At 42.0% G+C, this 21,946-nt stretch overlaps 1 protein-coding gene across 2 annotated transcripts in view; it reads right to left on the reverse strand.

The window, feature by feature from the left end:
- Window positions 1-1,997: 1,997 nt before the first annotated feature.
- Window positions 1,998-21,946, reverse strand: part of KLHL24 (kelch like family member 24) — a 121,367-nt gene continuing 101,418 nt past the window's right edge. Inside the window, exons 7-8 of one of the 2 annotated variants that reach the window (XM_073625819.1) lie at window positions 10,565-10,600; window positions 1,998-8,584 (exon numbers count right to left, since the gene is read on the reverse strand). In XM_073625819.1, the coding sequence (XP_073481920.1) occupies window positions 8,384-8,584; window positions 10,565-10,600 (237 nt within the window). In that variant the 3' untranslated portion in view covers window positions 1,998-8,383. The remainder of the gene's footprint in view (window positions 8,585-10,564; window positions 10,601-21,946) is intronic. The other variant, XM_073625821.1, reaches the window with a different exon arrangement.

Genomic DNA, 21,946 nt, shown 5'->3' on the forward strand with positions numbered 1-21,946 from the left:
CTTTAAAAGCTTTAACAAAGCTTGCTGAAAGTTCTGCAAATGCTTTGTCATAGCTTGCTGTTCACGCTGCTCTTATGCAAGCTGAAGCACTTGTGAAACAGGCCTTAGAGAGGCTTGCCCTCTCTATTTGTCCTGAGTATAAAAAATGTTGGTAGTCCTCAGAACAGGAATAGATGGGAAATCTTCCAATGGGGACACTAGTTCTGGTGACCGTGGGGATAACCAGGAATTCTCTCATTTCCTGTTTTGGTTATGGGACAGGAAGTAAAAGAACGTTTTCCGAATAAGAACATAGATGCCAAAAAAAAAAAAAAAGACTGACAGAAGTTATATATACCCTCCCTTACTCTATCCAAAATGAAAAACAAAAAAAAAAAGTTTTGCCTTTAGTTCTACTTTCAATATTTGCATCTACTCTCACATCTCAACCGCAGGCAAATTTTACATGACAATAGACTGACATGCCAAATTGAGCTCAGATTTTACACTAAAAATGAAAGACTGTGTATGAATAGCAGTAATTGCTATTATTTAACCTAATTTTACAGAATACTGTTTCTATTACAGTGTCTATGAGCAAAAGTAATATAATTTTATAAAAATAAAACTGTGTACACCCCCTTTATACAAAATATTATTTCAAATGTTGTAGTTTCGTCAGAATATGGGTTTATAAGTACCATATTTATTGGCGTATAACACGCACTTTTTTCCCCTTAAAATCAGGGGAAAATCATGGGTGCGTGTTATACGCCGATCCCCGCTAATTTTGATCGATCGGGGCGATCGCCGCCGACATACACATAGCGTGTAGATTTAAAAATGGCGCAACGGAGTTCACAGGGACTCGGCGGAGCTGAACGAGCACCGCTGAGATCACAGTGACTGGGCAGAGCCGAGATACACATAGCCGAGTGTACTCGGCTCTTCTCTGCGCTGCTCACAGTCACGCCCAATCCCACCATTGGACCTGTGTTATGTCCATCATAGGGCGGGATTGGGTGTGACTGTGAGCGGCGCCGAGAAGACCCGAGTACACTTGGCTATGTGTATCTTGGCTCCGCCCAGTCACTGTGATCTCGGCGGCGCTTGTTCAGCTCCGCCGAGTCCCTGCGAACTCTGCTGCGCCATATTTAAATCTGTAATGGACACTGGGGGCAAGGCTGAAATGACAAGGCTGCACTGACCACTGGGGCAAGGCTGCACTGGGGCAAAGCTGCACTGACAAGGCTGCACTGGGGCAAAGCTGCACTGACAAGGCTGCACTGGGGCAAAGCTGCACTGACAAGGCTGCACTGGGGCAAAGCTACACTGACAAAGCTGCACTGACAAGGCTGCAATGGACACTGGGGCAAGGCTGCACTGACACTGACAAGGCTGCAGATGGACACTGATAAGGCTGCATTGATGGGCATTTTAATGTAAGTTTTTTTTTCCTTAAACTTCCCTCCTAAAAGTTTTTTTCCTTAAAATTCCCTCCTAAACTTGGGGTGCGTGTTATACGCTGATAAATACGGTAATTGTTTACCCTAATGGAACTGGCAGCAAAATTATGAATTCTAGTGCAAAATGGACATATGTGAAATACAAGAAACAATTAGAATGTGACATAAATGTTCTTTATGGCTAGAGTAAGTCACAAAATCAATGTTGCTGTTATTTCCAGGGGAAATATCACCATTGTTTTAAAACTGAAGTATGGCCAAAAATGATTTTTGTATATTTGCACAGTAAAAATACATTTTTTTCCAATAAAGTGTGCCCCATCTCTAGCTGCTGCAGCATTTGTTAAAACTTTTATGTGTATTTAGGCCACACTTCCCCGTTGGTGTAGACTACCTGGTGTAGTACAGATATAAGAGGAGGTCGCTCACTTGGCACTCCCCAATTTTTTGTAAAAAAAGCTGTGCGTTATTTAAAATGAATGCAAGGCAGAATGAAGCAGCAGACACACATAGGGCACATTTCAGAGGAGATAACTTGTTTTTGTTGTACAAAAAAAAAAAAATAAATAAAAATATTGCTTTTGACTGAAGTTCAGCTTACACAAATCAGCTGCTAGCAAAGGCCTAGACACACTTTGCATGTGACTTGTATCTGGGCCTTCGGTATGTCATTCTTGCTCACAGTAAAAACAGAAAACTCAGGTGATGTTGGCTAAAATTAGATATATATAAAAATATAATGACACTGGATATGGCCTAATAGAAAAGATAGATCTTGGTGAATTTAGATTAGTAATTCTGAGTAATACACTATATATAGGTATAAAAACCAAAACAAAGCTAAAGCATTTTTTTGTTAAAACATATAGTCATTCTTTAGATTAAAATGTTTTTACTTATGTAAAAGGACTTTTTTTTCTATACATTTACAGATGTCACTTTTAGCATTAAATGTAGACACGCCATAAAAATTTAAAAAAAGGATAAAAATATTTATCAAACTAACAAATATACCATGTATACTAAAAGACAAATCATAACCAAAATGTTGTATTGTCAATAATGTGGTCAACTAGATGGTGACAAAACGGTATACATTAAAATGTCTGCAACTTCGGGGCAAGTAGGCTAGCTTATACTATTAAAAAAACAAAGACTTTGCTGCTACTTTATTATACTCCGGTGCATCTAATTCAGCTACGTAATCCAACATGGTAATAGAATCACATGTAGCTAATAAAGAGGGCTCCATGCATCTATCAACATCTTGCTACTTGTTCTGTTTTATCACTATATGCGTTTTTAGGGTTCATGCACATTAGGCGGTTGAAAAAAATGCCAGAACCTCTGGCAGAAGAAGCAGCATAAAAATTCTCATAGTGGCTCATATATGCAAGTTTATGGGTATTTGCTTTTATAAGCTTTTTTCCTAAATATTCACCTCTGCTCATTTTTCTCGATAATCAATGTACACCTAAAAACACTGAACGCTCCTAAACGTTGCATTTATGCACATCAAGTGCTTTTATGCCCGAAAGCTCCTCTCAAAAAGGCACTTGTGATGGGGGTTTTTTCAGCCTGAAAACGCTCCTCCGCAACCATGCCTGTAAATGCCCAAATGTGCATGGACATATACAGTAGGCTAACAGAGCTGCTTTTACTGGCTAAAGAAAAAAATTAACACAAGTCTGCATAAGCAAAATTTTTTAATGCCCAGTGTGCACAAGGCCTTAGAATCCAAGAGGTTTGTCAATAATTTTGTCTTGGCTTTTGTAATGTCAATGAGGTACAAATGTAGATATGAAGTGATAGGGCTCTTTTAGACATGCTACATTTCTTTCTGGAGTGGATTGCTTTTCAGACAGAGGTAGAGCAGTAGCTGAAAGGTGCTCAGGAGGCAGTACTGCCGCCTCCTGACGTTCTGCTTGTGGTATGGCCCCATTAAACACAGTAGGGTAGTTTGACAGGCTGTACCTCCTGTAAAACACTACACCCTGGGCTAAAAATGCTGGAGCATGCGTACAGCCCTGTATGGCTGTATTGTGACAGCTTGGCTGGGTGACCAGGGGGAGGTGAAATGGCAGCTCAACCAGCTGTTTTTACTGCTCCCAACCCTCCCATCTGAAAAAGCCCTAACAGTTTGATTTAAAAACTTGTATCTGTTTTTTTTATTTAACTCTTGATACACATAATTTAATCTTCTGCTAGGATGGTGACAGCTGTTGCAAAGGGATGCTAAATGTTATATAATCAAACAAAACTGTAGTTTATGTTTATTTAGTTTAGTTTATATTTACCTGTGCATACCTTTATTTTGTTCCACAATAAACTTACTGTCAAGCAAGAAGCTGAAGCAGTTTTATTATCATGACATTTTGCTAGATGATAGTAGATAAAAATACAGTATCTCACAAAAGTGAGTACACCCCTCACATTTTTGTAAATATTTTATTATACCTTTTCATGTGACAACACTGAAGAAATTACACTTTGCTACAATGTAAAGTAGTGAGTGTACAGCTTGTATAACAGTGTAAATTTGCTGTCCCCTCAAAATAACTCAACACACAGCCATTAATGTCTAAACCTCTCGCAACAAAAGTGAGTACATCCCTAAGTGAAAATGTCCAAATTGGGCCCAATTAACCATTTTCCCTCCCCGGTGTTGACTTGTTAGTGTTACAAGGTCTCAGGTGTGAATGGGGAGCAGGTGTGTTCAATTTGGGGTTATTGCTCTCACTCTCTCATACTGGTCACTGGAAGTTCGACATGGCACCTCATGGCAAAGAACTCTCAGAGGATCTGAAAAAAAGAATTGTTGCTCTACATAAAGATGGCCTAGGCTATAAGAAGATTGCCAAGATGCTGAAACTGAGCTGCAGCACGGTGGTCAAGACCATACAGCAGTTTAATAGGACAGGTTCCACTCAGAACAGACCTCACCACGGTCGACCAAAGAAGTTGAGTGCACGTGCTCAGTGTCATATTAAGAGGCTGTCTTTGGTAAATAGACGTGTGAGTGCTGCCAGCATTGCTGCAGAGGTTGAAAGGGTTGGGGAGTCAGCCTGTCAGTGCTCAGACCATACGCCACACACTGCATCAAACTGGTCTGCATGACTGTTGTCCCAGAAAGAAGCCTCTTCTAAAGATGATGCATAAGAAGCCTACAAACAGTTTGTGAAGACATGCAGACTAAGGACATGGATTACTAGAACCATGTCCTGTGGTCTGATGAGACCAAGATAAACTTATTTCGTTCAGATGGTGTCAAGCGTGTGTGGCGGCAACCAGCTGAGGAGTACAAAGACAAGTGTGTCTTGCCTACAGTCAAGCACGGTGGTGGGAGTGTCATGGTCTGGGGCTGCATGAGTGATGTCGGCACTGGGGAGCTACAGTTCATTGAGGGAACCATGAATGCCAACATGTACTGTGACATACTAAAGCAGAACGTGATCCCCTCCCTTTGGAGGCCGGGCCGCAGGACAGTATTCCCATATGATAATGATCCAAAATACACCTCCAAGACGACCACTGCCTTTCTAAAGAAGCTGAGGGTAAAGGTGATGGACTGGCCAAGCATGTCTCCAGACCTAAACTCTATTGAGCATCTGTGGGGCATTCTCAAGTGGAGGAGCGCAAAGTCTCTAACATTCACCAGCTCTGTGATGTCATCATGGAGGAGTGCAGGAGGACCCCATTGGCAACCTGTGAAGCTCTGGTGAACTCTATGCCCAAGAGGGTTAAGGCACAACAGAAGAGGGGCGGGAGGAGAAGGAGCAGATTGTCTCTCTCCTGTCCTGTCCGTGCGAGGGAGGGGACTGTCAGTACAGGCTCTGAGCTGTATGAGAGAGATGCTCTCAGTTTAGAGTCCTGCTGATGGGTACTGATAGGCGGCACTAATGGGCACTGATAGGGGGCATTGATGAGCACTGATAAGTGGCACTGATAGGGGGCATTGATGAGCACTGATATGTGGCACTGATAGACAGCACTGATGGGCATTGATTGGCAGCATTGATGTGCACTGATAGGTGGCACTGGTGGGCACTGATAGGGGGCATTGATGAGCACTGATAGGTGGCACTGATGGGCACTGATAGGGGGCATTGAGCACTGATAGGCGGCATTGATGAGCACTGATAGGCGGCAATAAGTGGCACTGATGGGCACTGAAAGGTGGCACTGATAGGCACTGATAAGCAGCACTGATGGGGCTGCACTAATAATCAGGGCACTGATGGTCAGTGCCCTGATTATCAGTGTAAAAAATGTACTGGCAGTCTTGCTGGTTAAAGGCTCTCCTTTCCAGACACATCATGGGAAGAAAAGACTGCTGATAACTGGAAAGTCTGTTTACATGTAATCAACTGATCACATGTTAAAGGGTGTGATTAGCCCTTTATCATGATCTGTGATCAGCAGTGTCACAGAGCGTGCTGGATGCGCACCTCAGGCGGCACGTGGGAGGCAGGGTTCCGGGAGGACTTCCATGGACACCTTCCAAGAACTGGAAGCCCAGGGCTTGGATGGAAGAGGGGGGGTGTTGGGGGGGGGGGGGCCTTCATGGTTTCTTGCACAATGGCCCTGAAGGATCTAGTTATGCCTCTGTAAACAGAATATATATATATATATATATATATATATATATACACACACACACACACACCTATTTATTTGTACCTCTAAATACATAGAAATTCTGATGCTGCTCTGCAGTAATTGGCCCAAGTTGGTAGAAGACTATTATGAGCACTATTAATTAATTTACATAGACTAAAACAACACCTTATACAGAACTTTGCCAGCTCAGTAGAGCACAAAGACTAAGTTTAGTACTAAAGAACATGAACTTTGACTCAAGAGAACAACCTAATGCACATTAAAGCTCCCAATACATTCTTTAGTTTCATGGTAAGTTTTTCCTTGCTTTGATCATTTTGTCAACAGACAGTATATCTAAAGAGTTTGTTTTTTCCACACATAATAAAAAAAAATACAAATATGAAAATACAGAGAGGATGGGGACAATACCTTTATGGCTGCCTTAGGAGACAGGTGGTGGGTAGGCAATGATAACATTTTAGGCCATCCTTTATAAGCCCAATGACCATATATTAGCAAAGAGACAAGAAAAATGTATAGCATTTCACAAACACGTTTCTAATGAAGTCATATACTGTTTTTTAACTTGTACACGTACTATTGAGACTTTTTTTTAGGAGTCTGTAGTAAAGTTAAAGCTATGTAAAATGAATCTATACTAAGGAATTCATTGAATCATCAACATGATAGAGGAGACAGTCATTTTTTATAAAGCAAGAGGTTAACTGTCTTCCTAGTTCCTCAGGCGTTTGGGATGTGAGTTGTTTGAGAACATTACTAACAAGCTTGATGGTAGGTCCTCTTCACTAATGGGCTAACAGCAGATACACCTTCTTTGAACTAGGCTCTTCAGCTCACAGAGCATGCACACACATAAAAATAAAATGCAATTTCAGGGATATCCAAGGGTGATCTTTGATAAGGCTCCGTGAAAATTGTGCATTACTGCATCTGCAACATTTACTTGTGCAAAAATATGCTTTATCCCAGAGGAAATTCTGCATGCAGGAAAGATTAAATTATATATATATATATATATATATATATATATATATATATATATACACCCTCCTAAATCTCCAGTCATCTGAATTCACAATCTTCTCTCATGCTCTCCAAAATATTAAATAAAAAGAGAATTCACACCTAACAGTCAATGACAGTTATACATATGTAAGAATGCTCAGAAAAGTAATTTACAAATATTACAGTCCTTGTTGCTGGCATAAATAAAAGCCATTGGCTATGAAAAAAAGTATTTTGGAGATTTCCAGAAATATAAAAATGCTGAAATGTTTACTATTTACAGAAGTTCAAAGGGAATCTACCACAATATGTTTGCATCTTTATTTCAAAGCAAAGTATTTCTTGTGCTGATCATGTAAAACCTGCATGTACTGGAGGTTTTCCACGTGTTGGAGGTCTCATCTTTGCAGGCACATAGCCATACCTGATGCTGCTTGGTACCCAGTGCTCTACCTTTTGACCCACGGACAGCAGCCCTCATTCACCTATATGATAAACAGAGGTACCATGTACATACAGTTTAGATCTGCATTGCAGCAAACTAAGGCAGATACAGTATGTCCTCCTTTGTAGTTGTACAGAAGTAACGAGGAGCCTTTCTGCACACACCATACACACACACATACACTACTATCAAGCTGCTCCTCTTCAGAAGTAGTTATCGTTATTTACCTGTGTGAATTAGGCTTTAAAATCACATAGGTAGCTCAACAAGTCTTCCCTTATTTTTAGAGTTGGGTGACAGAGACACATTGGCTAACAGTCCTGGATCAAAATGTAGTTGGTTAAATTGCCTTCTGTGCCCTCTAAACTTATGTTTGCCTAATACCAGTTGCACCACAATCACACCCAGTGCTAGACAAGCATTCAAAGGCAGCCAGTTATACAACTCACAGAATTCCACAATTGGTATATGAGAAGCACAGTTTTCATGTATTAGCACAATATTGGAAGCCAAGTTCAGAATGTGTATGCGGCACCTCAGTAAACTGTTACAAATTCCATGTGAGCTGAAGCTTAATAGCCCTCAATAACTAACACATTCTAAGAATAATTGGGCCAATTTCAATTTGCCAGTCTAGAAATAGCTGAAATCCAGGATCATTGGCTTATGTGTGACAATAGAACAGAGAAGCTTTGAACAAATATATTCCTGGTCCCTTTTCTGCACATTTTGATTTCTTAGTATGACTGCAAACAATTTGACTGGTAGATTCCTTATACTGTACAATGGGGCCAGTTTTCAGATGCAAAGTCTTACTCAATGCAGGGTAATTTGCAAGCCCCTTTCCTCCCTTCTTCCTCTAAGTTCACATTTTGAAGGCTTTTTCATTGTATCTATGAATTGTTACACAGCCATGGTAAGAAACAGGTCGGGGCATGGCTGCCACTCCAGTAATGATGCTAGTCGCTGGATCGTAGCACAGGATGGTGTCCGTTGCTTCTCCATTTTCACCTCTCCCACCGAGTATAAAGATTTTCCCATTGCAGACAGACATGCCACAATTCTCCTGTAGAAAAAAATTGAAAAATGTGGTTACTGAGCACAAACAAGAAAAAGAATGTGTGTAGAATAAGTGATGTTGTGCTGTTGTTGAACTGAAGTGAAACCAATGTGTCACAAAATAATAAAAGTACTTGAAATGAAAAGGCAATGATAAAGGTGTGCACAAGGTGGCAGTGTAAAATAACATGCAAATAAACTCTTCAAAAAACAAATTCCTTACAATCAAGCAAATAACAAATGATTTCTACAATAAACAAGATGACATATATAAGAAACGTGCGTGGTTATTCAATCGATGCTCATCAAGCTGATCCACACACACTAAACAGTGAAGTGACAAATGTGACAAATAACTAGTCTCTAAGGCAGTCTTCTTAGGATAAAGGTGAAAAACAGTGAAGTGCATTGCTACAGTCTTAACCGTGCAAACTGATAAATATAAATGGGTGTCTTTTCATTCCATGCAATGACACCTCTGTGTGAAGTGGCCTCTCACCTTACAGCAGTAAGGTAACAGCATAGGAAAACCAGTGGTTGCAATATCTTCTGGGGTCTATATATAAATGGCTGGTGGTTTGAGAAAATCTTGATTTCCTCTCAGGGTCTTCCTCTTGTTGTCCCAAGAATCAATGCTGGGTAGTGGACTTTGATTCCTCTATAATGTAATCTCAATTAAGCAAGATGAAACAATACATCATCCACGAGCGACAAGCTCGGTCCTACATCACTTCCTGTGTGCCTGAAAGCCAATCCCAACGTGTAGCGTTACAGTCACGTGACTTCACCCGGGGGTGAAGTCACGTGACTGATAAAGTCACAGGACTGTGATGATACGCATTGGGATTGGCTCACAGGCACACAGGAAGTGATGTAAGAACAAGCTTGGCGCTCGTGGATGATCTATTGTGTTCCATCTTGCTTAACTGAGATTATATTATAGAGGAATCATTGTCCACTACCCAGCATTGATTCTTGGGACAAGAAGAGGAAGAGCCTGAGAGAAAAATCAAGATTTTCTCAAACCACCAGCCATTTATCTAAAGACCCCCAGAAGATATTGCAACCACTGGTTTTCCTACGCTGTTACCTTACAGCAGTAATGTGAGAGGCCACTTCACACAGAGGTGTCATTGCATGGAATGAAGAGACACATGTTTATATTTATCAGTTTGCACGGTTAAGACTGTAGCACTACACTTCACTGTTTTTCACCTTTATCCTAAGAAGACTGCCCTAGAGATTATTTATTTGTCACATTTGTCACTTCACTATTTAGTGTGTGTGGATCAGCTTGATAAGCATTGATTGACTAACCACCCACTGATGTTATATATGTCATCTTGTTTGTTGTACAAATCATTTGTTATTTGCTTGATTGTAAGGAATTTGTTATTTGAAGAGTTTATTTGCATGTTTGGTTTACACTGCTACCTTGTGCACACCTTTATCATTGCCTTTTCATTTCAAATACATTTATTATTTCTTGACACATTGGTTACACTTCAGTTCAACAACAGCGTAACATCACTTATTATACACATACACTTATTGGTCACGGCTCCACCTATCGGTTTGCAGCAGTTGTGCTATACATTGTTTTTTTCCACTTCCAGTGATGGCGCAGAAGTATTCTTCTACTAGTCAAGCAAAAGAATGTGTTATAAGCGCGTTTTGTGATCTAACTTCTACAGCTGTGGTGCACTCTAGTTAGTTTATAGACATGAGCATCTGGATGTTGGTACAGAAGAAACCATACTAATCTTTCCCATCTGAGGAAATCTGCAGTACCTTTTTTCCATAGCACAGTTAACCCCACCATATTTGTTACTGCATTGTTATCACTATGTGGCAGTATACAAATAGAAATGTGTAACATACACCAGTGCAGCTAGATGATATAATAGACTAGGTTATATAGTGAGAGAGCTAAGCAGCAGAAGGAAAGTATAGGTAACATCACTGAAGAGCTCTGGTGAAATCTCACCTTTAACACTGTGTTCAGTTCTGAAGACCCTACCACCTAAGGGACATGAATAGATTAGAGAATATTTCGAGGAAGGGCTGCATAATCATCAAAGCAGCACACAGGAGAGAGAAAACAATGAGTTCACATGTAAACATGTAAATACAAGATGACAAATGAGAAACATACAACCAAAAGATGTTGGTTCCAAGTCAGCCCTACCTGAAATATCATTGTTGGGGGACTGTCAGTGTGTGAAAGCGGTATTAAACCCAAAACCAAAAGTTTCTTAGATTTCAGGTTACCAATACATAGATGTGGTGGCTGCATTAGATTTCTTTTTTAGACTTTTTTTCCCCCCTTTATTTTCACCTGGTGATCTGGAAAGTAAGTCTGTAATTTTTCAGCTTCCTTTAACACGCAAAGCTGTCCAGCAAAAACAGCAGTTAGAGGGATGAGACCTACAATTTAACACTGACAGGGGTACATGCAATGGGCAGCTTTTATTCATTTATTTAAAAACTTTATCTCAAAAGGTAAAAATCTGTTTGCTCTAACTGCTTAAAAAGTATTAGGTGGAGTTCAGTTTTTCCTGCTTTTCTTGCAAATACAATAGCCCATTCAATTGAATGGGCTGCTGTGCCTGCACAAACGTGAGCCACAGCAAATGCATGAATCTGGTGTTACATCACAGCCCCCCCCCCTTCCCCACAGCAGTGCCCTCAGTCCCCCCCATCCTTATACCACAGTCTCCTTCACATCATATTCACCCCTCTTCCATCCTTACATCACAGTCCTCCATTCACACCATTTACCACCACTCCCCTACCCCATACACCCCAGACCCCCATTCCATCAGAGTCCTCCTTCCACACTACAATCCTTCCTTCCTCAATGCACCGTCTGATTGGGCGTCTATGTGGCAGATGAGGTTTAATGTTGAGAAATGTAAAGTTATGCACTTGGGGGCTAAGAATATGAATGCATCATACATACTAGGGGGAGTACAACTGGGGGAATCCGTAGTGGAGAAGGACCTGGGGGTTTTGGTAGATCATAAGCTCAATAATAACATGCAATGCCAAGCTGCGGTTTCTAAAGCGAGCAAAGTCCTTTCTTGTATTAAGAGAGGTATGGACTCTAGAGAGAGATATCATTTTGCCCCTGTTCAAATCATTAGTAAGACCTTATCTGGAATATGCAGTTCAGTTTTGGGCACCAGTTCTCAAAAAGGATATCGGGGAACTGGAGAAAGTGCAGAGAAGGGCAACCAAACTGATAAGAGGCATGGAGGAGCTCAGCTATGAGGAAAGATTAGAGGAACTGAATTTATTCACTCTTGAGAAGAGGAGAATAAGGGGGGATATGATCAACATGTTCAAATATATAAGAGGTCCATATAGTGAACTCGGCGTTGAGTTATTCACTTTACGGTCAACACAGAGGACAAGGGGGTACTCTTTACGACTGGAGGAAAAGAGATTTCATCTCCAAATACGGAAAGGTTTCTTCACAGTAAGAGCTGTGAAAATGTGGAATAGACTCCCGCCAGAGGTGGTTCTGGCAAGCTCAGTAGATTGCTTTAAGAAAGGCCTGGATTCTTTCCTAACTGTACATAATATAACTGGGTACTAGCATTTATAGGTAAAGTTGATCCAGGGAAAATCCGATTGCCTCTTGGGGGATCAGGAAGGAATTTTTTCCCCTGTTGTAGCAAATTGGAGCATGCTCTGCTGGGGTTTTTGCCTTCCTCTGGATCAACTGTGGGTATAGAATTGGGTCTATTGGATTATACGATTTTTTTTTGTTTTTTTGTTTGTTTGTTTGTTTTTTATGGTTGAACTGGATGGACTTATGTCTTTTTTCAACCTGACTAACTAACTATGGGACGTACACACAAATAGGACGGCGTCCTATTATGGTGTACACTCTGCTCCAGTGTCAGGAAGGCTCCACACGTCGGAAGTCTTTTCTCTATCGGGATTCAGGTATTTCTATTGCTGTTTGAGCACTAAATACAAGTGATCCACCATTATTATGTCCTAGACTAATACTTTATGTAGCTGACTCCTTCCTCTGCTCTCCCTTGCATCTTAGGCTAAACAACAATAGATTACCTATTGAGATATTGTGCCTGCGGACACCCTTCTAAATACTTGTGACTATTTTATTTTCTCTGCAAGATGTTTATACATATCTACTAAAGTGACAGGCATAAATATCCGGAATTTTGTGCTGTTGGTGAGTGATTTGTATTATGACTATGGCTATCTCACCAACATCCTAGATTTATAGATTACTGTCTTTTAAGCGAGGCATTTTTCTCTCCTTTTTTCTGGGGAAGGTGTTCCTGTGTACACAGTGTACCAGACCATATCCATCCCGACATGTGTGAATACACCACACTGCCGGTTCTTCGGCTCCTCCTGACTTGTGGGCTGTTTTCTTTTGATTTTAGATACGTTCATGTTGTGAGTACTTTATACACATATATTCCCCTTGGCTGTCTTTCTTCTTTTGTCTCCCCTTTTCCTCCCTTTTCTCCTCCCCCCTCCCTTTCCTGCCCTATTTTTCCCCCTCCCTCCCCTTCCCCCTCTATCCCCTTTTCCCTTCCCTGTCTTCCCCTTCCCTTTTCCCTCTTCCCTGCCCTCCCCCCTCCCCCTCTTTTTCCCCCTCCCCCTTTCTTCCCCCCCTTTCTTCCTTCCCCTCCTCCCCCCTTCCCCCCCTTCTTCCTTCCCCTCCCCCCTTTCTTCCCCCCCCCCTTCTTCCTTCCCCTTCCCTCTTTTTTTCCCCCTTTTTTTTCTCTCCTGTCCTTGTCGATTGGGGATATATATATATAGAAAATACATAAAAAACATAGAAAAATCAATAATACAAACCCCCCCCCCCTTTCTTCTTCGGTACATTTTAGTTACTATCTAATACTATGTTGTGTACGCCCCCATGGCAGCCTTTCATTACCCCTTTGGTCTGTGTTCTCACGCTATACCGTACTGTTTCAGCCAGCATTGAATTTTTTTAATTTATAATATGTGGCGTCATTTTAGATGCCGGTTTTTATGGTTTATACACGAATTACCTGTATGTTATGTTATGTATTCTGATAGCCACAATACAAATTGTTTCGCTCCTGAAGAAGCGTGAAGACACGTGAAACATGTTGAGCACTGAACATCTACATGATGGGATGGTTATCCTTACGTCCGAAGAACTATGTACCTAGATGGTGTTGTATAGCTATCGCCTTAATTTATATACATGAATTGTGGTTTTTTATTAATATTCTTTTATTAATGTTCTTTTTGTACGTACTTTTCAAATTAAATAAAATAACTTTTTATAGATAACTTTGTACTCGTGCCTAAAAAGTCCAAAGTCCCTCCTTTTGCTTTTTGAATAATAGTTTGTAGGACGTGGCACAAGCATATTTTTGGTGTATCCACGGTACCACTCCATGCTACGATACAATTTCAGTTTTGCACTAACTATGTAACGATGTAACTATATTGCAGACTCCTGTCCCTTTCCTCACAGTCTTCCCTTTTGTATCAAAGTCCCCTTCACATCGCAGGAACCAACCCGATTCCCTTTACTGTCCTACCGTACGTGCAGGGTTGGAGGCGCGGCATGTCTGAATAGAGGGCGGGACTTTTCATAGTAAAGGGGAGGTGAATGGTTGCTTGGACAGCCCCGTGGCTTAGCAACCAATCACCCACTTCTTAACTTGAAAAATCCCGCCCTCTATTCAGACCTGCCGCGCCTACAATCTTTTGCCCTTCCTTGAGGATGACAGCGGCAGGCATGCGGGCTGGAGATGACAAAATCACACTACTGATGTTATGTCAGTATTACATTGTATATCCCTGTATGTTGTGGTCGTTCAGGTGCTTATTAAGGATGAGCCGAACACCCCCCCAGTTCGGTTCACACCAGAACATTTCGAACAGGCAAAAAATTTGGACAAACACGCGAACACTGTTAAAGTCTATTGGACACGAACATGAAAAATCAAAAGTGCTAATTTTAAAGCCTTATATGCAAGTTATTGTCATAAAAAGTGTTTGGGGACCTGGGTCCTGCCCCAGAGGACATGTATCAATGCAAAAAAAAAAAAGTTTTAAAAAATGGCAATTTTTTCGGGAGCAGTGATTTTAATAATGCTTAAAGTGAAACAATTAAAATGAATTATTCTTTAACTATCGTGCCTGGGGGTGTCTATAGTATGCCTGTAAAGTGGCGCAGTTTTTCCGTGTTTAGAACAGTACCACAGCAAAATTACATTTTTAAAGGAAAAAAGTCACTTAAAACTGATCGCGGCTGTAATGAATTGTCAGGTCTCGGCAATATAGATACAACTCATTGAAAAAAACGGCATGGGTTCCCCCCCAGTCCATTACCAGGCCCTTTGGGTCTGGTATGAATATTACAGGGAACCCCGAACCAAAAATTAAAAAAAAAATTGCATGGGGGTCCCCCCAAAATCCATACCAGGCCCTTCAGGTCTGGTATGGATTTTAAGGGGAACTCTGCACCAAAATAAAAAAAATGGCGTAGGGGTCCCCCTCAAAATCCATACCAGACCCTTATCCGAGCACGCAACATGGCAGGCCGCAGGAAGAAAGGGAGGGATGACAGAGCAGCCCCCCCGCCCTGAACCGTACCACGCCACATGCCCTCAACATGGGGAGGGTGCTTTGGAGTAGCCCCCCAAAGCACCTTGTCCCCATGTTGACTGGGACAGGGGCCTCATCCCCACAAACCTTGCCCGGTGGTTGTGGGGGTCTGCGGTCTGGGGGCTTATCAGAATCTGGAAGCCCCCTTTAACAAGGGGACCCCCAGATCCTGGCCTCCCCTCCTGGCCTCCCCCCTATGTGAATTGGTAACAGGTACATTGTACCCCTACCATTTCACAAAAAAAAGTGTCAAAAATAGTAAAATAGACAGGAAACACTTTGGGACAAGTCCTTTATTAAAAGATAAAAAAATAAAAATGTCCCGTGATGTAACTCCATCTCATTGCCCCGTATTTCCACATCCGTGATCGGGTCTGTATTGTTAGTAATCAGTAGGTCTAGTAACACTTTGTTTCTAGTTGGTGCGTCTACCATCTGACCCATGAAATTGTCCTGGCAGACATTTAGGAACTGGTGAGCCTTAGACGAATGCGCGGTTCCTTCCACCCAGTCTATGTCTGGATACTTAAAATCCCTCATTATGATGACACTTCCCATCCTTGTGGCTAATCCAAATTGTGATAGGAGGTCCATCTCCCCCTCCTCACTCAGGGCCTATACTTTGTTCCAATAGAGTTACATAAGGGAAAAATATAAATAAATAAATAAATATATATCTAAATTAAATAAAAGTAATAAAATAAATTGAAAATTGAAAAGTACCCCTATCACCTCCTGTACCCCAATTCAAACGTACAGCACAGGTGAGCACATGAACAGTATGTAAAAATAATTGTGCTGCACATGTGAAGTATCACCGCAAACGTCCGAGTGAGAGCATTAATTCTAAGGCTATAATTCATGGTGAACTCTAAACTGAAAAGGATTTTAAAGTGTCACCTATGTACAATATTGGGTACCTGCAGGCCTGTGCAGTTTTAAGGCTTGCCATGTTTGGTATCTATTTACTCAAGGCAACCCTATCTTTTATTTTTTACCCAAAAATTGGGTATTATATTGTGTTTGCACTAAAAATCATTTTAGTGTATTTTTCCCTTGGAAATATAGTTTTATAAATAGCTGCACAAATATTATTATTATACACGATTTATATAGCGCCAACAGTTTACGCAGCGCTTTACAATTTAGAGGGGGCCAGCACAATTATAATACAGTTTAATACAGAAGGGACAGGAGGGCCCTGCTCGTAGAACTTACATTCTAAAGGGAGGGGGTGGTGGTACAAAAGGTAATAGATGCAGGGAATTATTTGATGGGGGTGTATATGATATAATGAACCACAGAAGGGAAATTACATCACCTTCAATGTGTTGCCAACATCCCAAATTAATATGAAAAAATAAGAACCCTAGGATAGGGAACTTATGTACCCCCCCGGTACAGCGGGACTTTATAGGCGAACAAAACGATTACATTTATGATACAAACTATTATTTATTTGTTAGAAAAAAAGCATAAAAACAAGACAGACTAAACATAAATCTGTACAAAAGTGCTTATGCAGCAAATTTTCTTTCGTACTGATCACTTTACACTTTCATCCATAAATACATGTTTCTCTGCAAGCCTGACATGTTTCAGGACGATGTCCCTTCTTCAGAGGCGTATTGCAGAGAGAAATTATATGTATAAAAGACGCATTCTGAAAAGACAAGTGAGAACAGTTTACATATTCAAATGTTGTACAGGATAAACAATTCACAACATGGCATCCGACAGTGTCCAACATACATACCAGTATCCAGTCCTTAAAGAGAAAATGCTGTGCATGAAGTGTGCAAAAAAGCAAACTTTTGTATCAATGGAAGAAGGTGATTTGATAAAATGACAATAACCACCAGTTAGCCAAATGACGGGTGTGGCGGCTCTCCCCTGGGTTCAGGAATAGCTCCGCAAAGGCCCCCATAAGTTCCCTATCCTAGGGTTCTTATTTTTTCATATTTGATGGGGGTGGCTCAGGGACAGTTGTTAGGTGGGTGTGGGATAAGCTTCCCTGAATAAGTGAGTTTTCAGGGATCTCCTAAAGGCGGTCAGGTTAGGGGCTGATCGGATATACAGGGCAGGGAGTTCCAGAGGATGGGAGAGACTCTGGAGAAGTCCTGAAGGCGAGCATGAGAGGAGGTAACAAGGGAGCTAGAAAGCAAGAGATCCTGGAGGAGCGGAGGGGACGATTTGGGCAATATCTGCAGATGAGGTTGGTGATGTAGCTGGGGGCGATGTTGTGGATGGCCTTGTATGTTGTGGTTAGCATTTTGAATTTTATACGGTGGGGTAGGGGAAGCCAGTGAAGGGATTGGCAGAGAGGGGCAGCAGTCACGGATCGATTAGTGAGGTGTATTAGTCTAGCAGCAGAATTTATAATAGACTGAAGGGGGGATAGCCTGCGTAAGGGTAGGCCATTAAGGAGAGAGTTGCAGTAGTCAAGGCGGGAAATAATCAAGGAGTGAATAAGTTGCTTTGTGGTGTCATTAGTCAGGAAGGGTTGAATTCTGGAGATGTTGTGAAGGTTGAGGCGGCAGGAATTCGCAAGTGGTTGGATGTGGGGGCTGAAGGAAAGGTCAGAGTCAAGGATTACACCCAGCACCCCGTGCATGTGTGGAGGGACCAATGTTGTGCTGTTGATCTTAATGGTAAAGTCATGGGGGGGGACCGGAAAGGAGGAAATATTACAAGCTCCGTTTTAGAAAGATTGAGTTTGAGAAAGTGGTGTGACATCCATACCGATATGTCATTCAGTAAGTTTGAGATCCGTGAGGCGATTGAGGGGGTGAGTTAGAGTGGAGAGATAGATCTGGGTGTCATCAGCGTAGAGGTGGTATTGGAAGCCATGGGAGGTTATCAACTGGCCCAGGGAAGAGGTATAGAGCGAGAATAGGAGGGGCCCAAGGACGGAGCCTTGGGGTACCCCAACGGAGAGAGGAAGAGGAGCGGAGAAGATGGAGTTGTAAGTGACACTGAAAGTGCGCTAAGATAGGAAGGAGGAGAACCAGGATAAAGTAGAATCACAGAGGCCAAGGGAGTGGAGTTTGCTGAGGAGGAGCACGTGGTCAACTGTGTTGAAGGCAGCAGAGAGGTCTAAGAGTATGAGTATGAAGTAATGGCCATTGGTTTTAGCAGTTAGTAGGTCATTGGTGAGTTTTAGTAGTGCAGATTCAGTGGAATGTTGTGGACAGAAGCCGGACTGTAGGGGGTCGAGAAGGTTGTTGTCCGTGAGGTAGCAACTCATTCGGTCATGGACAAGGCGTTCGTTGAGCTTGGAGGCAAATATCACATGGTATTATTATATTTAACATCATACAGGATTTATATAGCGCCAATAGTTTGCGCAGCGCTTAACAAATGAAGGCAGACATTACAGTTACATTACAATTTGGTAAAAGAGGAATCAGAGGGCCCTGCTCATTAGAGCTTACAATCTAGGGGGGAGGGTCAATTGATACAAAAGGTAATACAGTAGCTGTGGGGGATGAGCTGATGGAGGAAGAAAAACAGTGTATTAGTTAGAAGCAGGATAGGCTTCTTTAAAGAGAAGGATTTTCAGGGATCGTCTAAAGAACGATAGATTAGGGGACAGTAGGACAGATTGGGGTAGGGAGTTCCAAAGGATGGGAGAATAATAGATTATAACTATCAACATTTTACTCTCCAGGTTCACAGATTTTAGCAGATACAGTTTATTATTGTTTGAGGGTTTAAAGTAATTTCTAGCAAAAAATGCAGATTTTAACATGTGTGCGAAAAATGTAAAGGATAAGTTCGCCTTTACAAAAAAATAATAAATCCACATTTTTTGGTTAGGTGAAAAAAATGTACATTTGTTATTTGTTAGGAGCCTGTAAAGCATTGCAGTTACTGAATAACAGAAAACTTAATGAACCACCTGGAGCATCATCAGCACTCCGGTTTGTTGAGAACTACAAGCCATCAGCTGCAACTTGTAATTCATTAAATGAACAGAGATCTGTGACTCAATGACACAGCCATGTGTGCGGAGTCCTGCACAGCCGCGCTCTCTTTGAATTGTAAAAGCGAGTGCAGGGAGAGGTTTCCTGGCAAGGAGGGGGATCGGGGGAAGAGGAGTCAGATACTGAACATATTACATGCTACACCCTAAATATGGATGTAACATGTTCTGAAAGGTGAACTTATACTTTAAAAAATTGCCACAGTAGACAAGTGGATAAAGATTGGTAAGCTGCAATGTGATGTTGGGCTTAATACCGATTTAAAGCATATATCACATCCTTAATATTCCTCTAAGGCAGGGGTCTCCAAACTTTCTAAACAAAGGGCCAGTTTATTGTCCTTCAGGCTTTAAGGGGTCCGGACTGAGGTCCCTGGGAGTAGAAAATGTCCCAGCATCAGAGTTGGAGTAAACAATACCTCATCTTAGGTGTCAATGAGAGGAATTGTTCCCTATCGTTTGTGTCAATAATTAGAATTGTGCCCCATCGTTGGTGTCTTTGGTAGGAATTGTGCCCATCATTGGGCACCATTGTTGGTGTCACTGTGAGGAACTGTACTCCATCATTTGTGTCATTGGTAGGAATTGTGACCCATTGTTGATATTATTTGAAGGAATTGCGCCCCATCATTGGTATCATTGGGAGAAACTGTGCCCCATCTTTGGTGTCATTGGTAGAAATTGTACCCCTTCATTGGTGTCATTGGTAGGAATTGTGCCCCTTCGGTGGTGCCAATGAATGAAATAGAGTCCCAAGGGCCTCTAAAAGCAAGCAAAGGGCTGCATCCGGACCCCTGGGCTGCAGTTTGGAGATCATTGCTTTAAGGCAATATCTTCAGCTAGAGACTCTACCATTGCCCTCTCTATCCTATAGTCAAGGTCTTACAACCCCTTGCAATTATCAATTATAAACTATGATGTTCAATATAGAAGGACTGATGACTTCATTAAACTCTGAGAGAGGTACCTGTTCCTGCAGTTCCCTCGTAACGCGTAAGCCGTTTGCGATACCATCTGGTTCCTCCTAATACCCGGTCCAGGTTGCAGGTGTCTAAAATTCTTGGAGCAATGTTAAGCCTTCTTTTTAACGTTTGTTTGGGAGTATGACTCTTGCTTTTACTATTTAAATACATTTTATCTTTGGTAATGCGCAAGGTCGGTGCGCCCTCCCTGTTTTTTCTATATGTTTCAGCTCTAAAGACACCCATTGTTCTGAGGAGGGCAGCAAGACCTTTGACTTTCCATATTCTATCCAAAGGGTTGGCTACACCACTTACATATGGACTAAGCTCCTGAGAGCAGGAGATTGTTTTTTTACCTGTTCCTGCAGGCCAGGGCTTTCAGCTGACAGATGGCTCCAGCATAACTAACCCAGCAACTGTTTTCTCATGCTGGGGTTCAATCAACAATACAATTTTCTTTTTTAGTAGAGGTAGCTTCTATCTGTTGACCTGCATTGCTGTTGTCTGTGACATTATGGGGTTAGGAAACAAAAATAAGGTTTTCAGCTTGTGGTCTCCAAAATCCATCTGCAGGAAGGGTTTTTCTGTGATACAATTCACCCTTGGCACTTCTTTTCTGCAGCTACAGGATACTTGTACCAAGGTGAAGTAAGAGTAATTATGCGTATCAAAAGTGAACTGACACAATAATTACTGGGAGCTTATTAGGTGTGGGCAGGGTTGCAGCTGATGTAAACAATGATCAGACTCAGAGGTGAGTCACATGCAGCATGCATTCAGGTGCATGGAGGGAAAGTGGCTTGCTCTTGAGATGCATTCACCATGATTAAAAGAATGTGATTTTCAAACATTACAAGTGTTCCATAAGTCCCAGCTGAGAATATGTTATATCTCACTTCTAGAGGGAGTCTACTACAGGCTTTACATCTACACGGGAGCGTCATCTGCTCTTGTACTCTACTCAAGAGCAGTTCACATGGAAGTCAGGAAGGAACAGGCAGTTCAATAAAGGCGTTAGAAGAGGGTGCTGGAGCATTTAAAGTGGTTGTAAAGTCTCAAGGTTTTTCAACTTAATGCACTCTATGCGTTAAGGTGAAAAACCATCTGTGCTGCAGCTGCCCCCCAGAGCCACCCCCCCCCCCCTTTTTCTTACCTGAATCCGTTAGTTCCAGCGACGATCATGAGCCCAGCAGCTCCAGCAGCTGTTATTGTCCCTTATTGGATAGATTGATGGCAGCAGGAGCCATTGGCTCCCGCTGCTGTCAATCAAATCCAGTGACACAAGAGAGGAGGGCGGGTCCGGGTCCCGCTGTCTGTGTTAATGGATGCAGCAGCGGGACTCGTGAGCGGGCCCACACGGGTGCCCCCTTGGAAAGCGGCTCTCCGTGGGGGCTCCTTTGTGCAAAGAGCAGGTAAGTATAACATGTTTGTTATAAAAAAAATATATATGAACCTTTTCAATTACTGTAAAATTAAGGCTGAAGTTTTATTAACCACTTCCGGACCGCCCGCCGTCATTATACGGCAGTACTTTGAAGAGGAATATCGTTGTTATGGCAGCAGCTAGCTGCCATAACCCCAGTATCCTCTTCAGCGGACGGTCCGCTTTCAGATAAAAGTGGATTCTGCAGAGGATTCGCCGCAAGACCACTTTTATCGGCGGCAGGAGAGGGCCCCCATCCCGCCGCGCTCCGGTGCCCTCCACCGCTTACCGGTGCTGCTGGCAGTGGCGGAGGCGATCAGATCCTGTGTTCTGTGTGGTATGGAGCTGAGTGAGAGAAGT

Source organism: Aquarana catesbeiana, linkage group LG04 (genome assembly GCF_042186555.1).
Source record: "Aquarana catesbeiana isolate 2022-GZ linkage group LG04, ASM4218655v1, whole genome shotgun sequence".
In the NCBI taxonomy this organism is placed as follows: domain Eukaryota; kingdom Metazoa; phylum Chordata; class Amphibia; order Anura; family Ranidae; genus Aquarana; species Aquarana catesbeiana.